The sequence below is a fragment of the Phoxinus phoxinus genome (assembly GCF_949152265.1).
Source record: "Phoxinus phoxinus genome assembly, chromosome: 1".
Classification (NCBI taxonomy): domain Eukaryota; kingdom Metazoa; phylum Chordata; class Actinopteri; order Cypriniformes; family Leuciscidae; genus Phoxinus; species Phoxinus phoxinus.
The window spans coordinates 15,073,278-15,080,097 of record NC_136876.1 but is presented as its reverse complement, the minus strand read 5'-3'; the positions used below and the strand labels follow the sequence as shown (position 1 = coordinate 15,080,097).

At 40.1% G+C, this 6,820-nt stretch overlaps 1 protein-coding gene across 3 annotated transcripts in view; it reads right to left on the bottom strand.

Annotated features, from left to right (window-relative positions):
* Positions 1–606: 606 nt before the first annotated feature.
* prkacaa (protein kinase, cAMP-dependent, catalytic, alpha-a) overlaps positions 607–6,820 on the bottom strand; it is a 34,010-nt gene continuing 27,796 nt past the window's right edge. For all 3 annotated transcript variants that reach the window (XM_079604942.1, XM_079604943.1, XM_079604941.1), the window contains exon 10: positions 607–3,756. In XM_079604942.1, the coding sequence (XP_079461068.1) occupies positions 3,631–3,756 (126 nt within the window). In that variant the 3' untranslated portion in view covers positions 607–3,630. The remainder of the gene's footprint in view (positions 3,757–6,820) is intronic.

Genomic DNA, 6,820 nt, shown 5'->3' with positions numbered 1-6,820 from the left:
ATTTCATGACACACGCCACCACAATAGGGTAGAAAAGACTATATTGCAAGTTCTGTTAAAAACAGACTTTTAATCAGGCAACAAACACAAATATAATCCCAGAATCGTTTGGCAGTTTCATTAAATCATTTAAAAAGTTGCTTTGATGAGTTAAACATCTTAAAATTCTGGAAATCCAATCAATTAGAGAAGATTGGATTTGAAATTGCAGGTTATTGATGATGACTCTAGAAATGGAAGGTCAGGTAACGTGCATTGCATTGTGGGATACAGCATTGTGCTCCGATGCATCCTGCAAACTAGCAAATCTCAAGGAGATTCATATTTTCTGCAGAAAGCTGTCTGCATCTCACAAGGAACTTGAAATTCATAAGTGATCCGCCATCTTTGCTCACGGGCGCTCGGCTCTGCTGCCAGCTCATTTTGAGACAAAATGTCATGTGACTAATGACTAGACTTGCAAGAAAATGATGTCATGCCAACATGTCTTGCTTCACACATATGATGCATTCTGTGCTATGCTGAATGTCTTTAAACAGCCTTGAATCGAACTGATAATGTGAACAAACTTCAGAAAAACAACATTTCAGACGGCACCACATCATTGTAATTTTAACAATTAAAACTTTATTGGAATGATACATGTTGCAAAATATTATTCTGTGTATTTTTAATTTTTAAACATACTCGATGTGTCCTATGGGTATCCGTCAACTTCTCCAGAAGGTAAAATAATTAAGACTGTTAAAGGCAGAGAATATACAGTATTGTTTCCCGAAAAAAGGTACAATAGACTACACCATCACCATACCCATGTCGGGAGGAAAGAGACTCCTGTTATTGAAAATACACTTAGAAAATATGCAAAAGTAAATCAAATGTTTTCTTCATGATTTCTTTTTTTAAAAAGCAAATAGAAGAGTGTAGGAAACTGGATGTGTAGAAAGGCAAACTGTATCATGGACTGATGCACACACACGCACGCACACACACACACACACAGATGATTGACAATGTAAATGAACAGATGAGTGAGAGACTGGAGGATGTGTGACACCCATGTATTTGAAAGGGAGGGACGGGTTCCCCAAGAATCAGGCAGACATGGAGGGATGACATGAATACCACCGAGAATGTCATGCTCTGACAAAAAAGAAAAAAGAAAAGGTGAGCCATAATTTCACGCTGTTGCTTAAAACAGAAGCCTTCCATCTCACGATCAAGCTCAAAGTTGAGGAGGATAAAGCTAATAAGAAAGCCAACCTGTACATCAGAACTCAGTGCACCAGTTAAAGATAGTCTTGCGTTGCTTCTAACATCACAAAACCAGTGCAGAAGAGCCTGCTGGCGAACCGAAACGTACAGAAGCATCGTTTGAACACTGATTGTTTTAGTTTTTCAGCGACCCAAAAAAGGTGGAGCCGTTTCTCCTGTCTGTACACCCATTTTATGAAGTCTCCGGAAATGGGGGCGAGTAAATGTCCCAGCAATAGCCGGGCATGCAGGGGAAAAAAAGAGTGAGGAAGAGGAAATCTAAACCCATCCCCAAAGTTTCGTGAAATACAAACATCTGCCTTTTACTGGTCTCCGTTTCTAAAAGTATGAATGATCAAAAAACGGACCCAATCTGATCCGTTTTGGCGGTGCGCCTGGCAGCTTACAGTGACGTCATTTCCTGAGCGGGAAATGTAAAAAGAACAGGTATTTGATCTTGTACTGTAAAAATCAATCCTGTAGTGTCCGATTGATGCTACCATTATTAAAAGACACACGGAGAGTTGCTTGAAATACCATTTTAACCTGGCACCGATCTGTAACATTCGGCAAAATTAAGTTACACAACTCATCATAAAAAAACAAACCCCAAAAAAAAAAAAAATTAGCATGAGAAAGAGGAGCATCTAGCGCGGCGCCTAATGAGCAGACGACTCCTGAAGAACGAGCGATAATTGGCGTCTCACACTTAAATGTGAAGCGTGTCAATTTTGTGCCACTAGAGGCAGCAAACAAAACAAAAAAAACGCAAAAATAATGACTTATCAATCCATTCAAGCTAATATATTATGTCCTTTTCATTTGGTTACTCAACAGACTGCAGTTCAGTTTGGTGCCACTAGTGGCGCACTTCACCTTTAACATCTAATTAAATCTTCATTGACGAGAAACTTTCCGAGCATAACGAAATAAAATCTTTGCAACACACTACGCACTATTGCACGCTTCTGCAAACTAAACAAACAAAACAATCATGGGGACGCTTGCATTTAGATCCTCTTGCCTCCTACAGAGTTAAAGAGCAAGAGAGAAAGTTGATCGATTGGTTGGACGATGTTTCAACAGGCCGAATGGAGCTTCACTAACTGGTCGTAATAACGCACGATAAAGTCTACGCGAACCACAGGCTTATTTGAAGCAGAAATAGAGATTGATTAAGTGAGGCCGTAGAGAGTTAAAACGTATTGAGTATCCGTCTTCTGTAAGGATAAAAAAAAAAAAAAAGAAACGCCAGAAAGGGTTTGGTCACTGGCAGGTGACGCGGCGGAAACGAATAATAACGAAAAAGCATTATCAGCATCCGCCAGGAACCGAGTGCAACCACAGAAAACTTTAACGTTTTCCTTTAAAAGCATCATTCTAAAAACAAGAAGCATTTGCGCTCGGCCAATTCACTGCATTCCTTCACTTTTACATTTCCCGTCGATTTACTCCCGGAAAAACTCATCTTTGAATCAAAGCTATCTAAGAAAAAGTGTAAAATCATGGATTTGGAGCTTTAAGTACGCTTGTTCACGTTATTTAAAGTAGTGTTACGGCCATTTTAAAGCCAAAACACCTTCTATTCGTATGGCAAGCTGGGCTTTTAGGACACGTGGAACGCCACAACATGGTCTTCATACTAAGCGGCTGATTCTGCCTGATCTTAGAGCACTGTGGGGAAATTGTGCCCAACCAATATGTGATGATAAATTTGAAGGATGGTGGTGCGATGCTTGAAATTCAAATGGCAAATGTGTGATATCTAAAACAAAAAGCCAAGAACTCTTGAACGGCGCAAGTGGGATTGATTTGGTATTGGGAGCCAATAGGTGCACAGGAAGTAAACAAGATGTGACAGAGAGTGGAGAACTACAGAGCAAGGACACCTTTGCTGATAAAAAAAAAGGGGGGGGGGGGGGGGGGGTAATTTTCTCTGGAGAAGCCAAAATTCAGTACCAGAAAGTAACCTCTATATCTCTGAAAACAAAAAAGAAAGAACAAAACAAAAAAAAGAAAGAAAGAAGAAGAAGTCACAAATATCCCCATGCCAGCCAGTCACAGAGAAGTGACTGAATCTCTGCCCAATGGACCCTGGCTACCAAACAAGAGGGAAAACATGAAAATGGACAAGTAACAAGTGACGAAGGATCTGAAAAGGCAACACTGCTGGCGTCTCTCTCTCAGGACTTTCTGATCTTCTTCTCCCTCCATCCGTGTGTGAGGGCTCCACGTTGTTGTTGTTGTCGTCGTTGATGTTGTTGTTACCAGATACAGGCTCAGTCCAGTCCATCATCTCACCCTGGAAAACGGTTTCTTCTCACTGTTGCCCCACATCTAATTTCTCTCCATCCCTCTCCTCCACTCCTGCTGCTTCTAGAATTCAGCAAACTCCTTTCCACATTTCTCTGTGAAAGACACCCGGATTTCTTCCTCCTCGTAGTCGTCAAAGTTGCTGGTGTCCCCGGGGCCTTTGCACTTAGGGATGAAGGGGGCCTCCACCTGAAGACAGACACAAATACACACAGATGAGTCCGCGGAAAAGGTTATTACATGCATACAGAACATCGTGCAAAAGTTCATTTATTTCAGTAATTCAACTTAACAGGTGAAACTAATATATTATATAGACTCATTACATGCAAAGTGAGATATTTCAAGCCTTTATTTGTTATAATTTGGATGATTATGGCTTACAGCTTATGAAAACCACAAATTCAAAATTAGAATATTGTGAAAAGGTTTTCATAAGCTGTAAGCCATAATCATCCAAATTATAATGAATATTATATAGACTTATTACATGCAAAGTGAGATATGTCTAGGCTTTATTTATCAGGCCAAACCGAAGTTCATTTCGGGAGTTAAAATCTTTCCAGAAAAGTTTGCTCCGGCTGTTAAACCCTTTCAATAGGTTCCTGGTTGATGATGTAATAGATGGGTGTGGCTCTGAGACTCCACTTTTTTATTTTATTTTATTTGACATGGACATACAATTACATTGGACAAACCATATGCATTCGTTTAAGTGTTTTAGCACACATGCTAATTTTCAACACCTGTCCACGGTTTAATGACATGTTTAATTGACATAGAAACGTTCTCCGGTTCATTTCTTGTGTTCAAGTCCATCGAGGTCAGACGCGAGTGAAAACATGAACACACTGGAGAGCAGTTTTATGGTACAAACTTGAGAGAAGTTTTATGGTCCAAACTTGATGTAACCGCTCTTTTATACGACACAAGGGGGAGTCATAGACCAAGAGGAATAGAAGAGCACCAGTTAAGTTTTCTGCACTATATTCAAAGTTATCTGAAGTCACTCCATAGCTCAATGTGAGGGGCAGAAGAATATTTACATCGTTGAATTAAAGTTCACGGAAACTCGTCTTCCCTTCGCGGCGGCTGTCAATCAATCAAAAAGAGACTATTTAATATAATACATTCCCATTATAATACTTGGGATTTAATAATCAGGGCAAATTAGAGAGAGCGCAATTCCAAAAAAAAAAAAGTGCAGATGAGAGTGGAGTGGGAGCGTTTTATACGGTGGATTCGCATAAAATGTCTTTATCTTGCTGGAGTTTGTCGCCGTTTTTTAAACGATATCGTACTCGCAATTGGGTGTCTATTAGTTCAAGCAACATAAGGACTATTAATTGGCCACACACACACACACACACACAAGCACACACACGCACACACACGCACACGCACACACACACTTAAACTGTGAAGAAACAAAAGATCATTCAACTGTTGGATAGATATACACAAGGATTTTGTGCGTTCAACATATTTGTGCCGTGAACTCTTCAATGCGTAGCGCTGTGACTGCACGTTGCTTTAAGCGCATCATTCTGCACCCGGGATGTGCATAAGCGTTTTGTGCTGCTCTGTTTTTGAAGCGTTTCATATTATCGTGGTTTTGACCACTGAAAGATTATTAAAAGTCTCTCTCTGTCTCTCTCTCTCTCAATATTTAAAGGTGTTAACTGTAATCTTACACTGCAAAATTATAAGTTACAAAATAATTAAATTCACAATTATTTAATGAACAAAGCACACACAAAAAGTGTATGACAATGCCCTATAATTAATCTGCATAATCGCCAGAGCCCTAAAGGGTTAGTTCACCCAAAAATGAAAATTCTGTCAGTAATTCTTCACCCTCATGTTGTTCCAACCCCGTAAGACTTTCGTTCATCTTCGGGACAGCGCTTGTGCTGTACGTCAGCCCAGCATCACACGCGTCACACACACGACCAGCGTCGGCCAATAGTGAGCCTACGTTCTGACGTATAACCCAGAAGCGCTGCACTGTTACACTACGTGAACTCACTCAGAGGCCCACACTGAAGAAAATGAATAGTTGAATAAAGTCGTTATTTTCGTTATGTTTTTTTTGCACACAAAAAGTATTCTCGTCGCTTAATAAACTTATGGTTGAGCCACTGTAGTCACTTGGACTATTTTAAACATTGTCTTTACTAACTTTATGGGCCGGCAAGTTTCAATTACAATAGAAGCGTATGGAGGAGTGAGACAGCTCTCAGATTTCATCAAACATATCTTAATTTGTGTTCTGAAGATGAACGAAAGTCTTACGGGGTTGGAACAACATGAGGGTGAAGAATTACTGACAGAATTATCATTTTTGGGTGAACTAACCCTTTAAAACAGACAATTAATCGGCATAAATCACAATAATTTTTCAGACAATGAATTGGCAGTCAAATTTTTTAATTGTGACAACCCTACGCACCACCAGTTGGAACTTTGAAATGTGAAGCAAGACGCAAATGAAAAAGTATTAAGTATAAAGTAAAAGTATAGCGTTCGCCATGTGATTGATGCCCAACGTCGCCAGCTGAGCAGAAACACACAATCATGCTTCGCTTGGTCCCTTCAAAGTCACGTTGGAATTGCTCCTTAACACAAAGGTTGACAAGTGTCTGGACTTCCATCCATCACTGTTTTCCATGTTCGTGGAGTAAATATATAGGCTATAAACTGTGTTTGCACAGCTTTTTAACAATTTCCGCAGCCAATTAGCATACAATTATGTCACTGGTAGTTCCAACTGTGCTGGGTTAGACCCTACTCTAAAGCAGGAGCTAATTCAGTCCCCACAAAAGGCATTCCTAAAACTAAAATCATTCCCAGTTCCAGTGGTGCTACTGTACACCCAAAGCACTTTACAATCATATCAGGGGATCTCTCCTCAACCACCAGCAGAGTGCAGCATCCACATGTACTGATGATTGTTTACAAAATGGGACCAATTTTGATATCGGGTTGACTTAAAGGAATGATTCGGAGTAAAATCAACCTAGGGTCCTTTGCACCATGACCTCGAGCCAAACAGAGATATTTGGGAAAAGCCTGTAAAAGTCCTGGCAGAAAGCGATGCGTAAGGATGTAGTGTAACGACGCCCAGTTCCAGGAATGCACTACTTTTTTGTTGGTAGTACCAGTTTGCAACAATTATTAGTTAACACCAAGTTGTCAACACTTCGGAAAAAAATAATAATTCGTCGTTACACTCCATCCTTATGCATTGCTT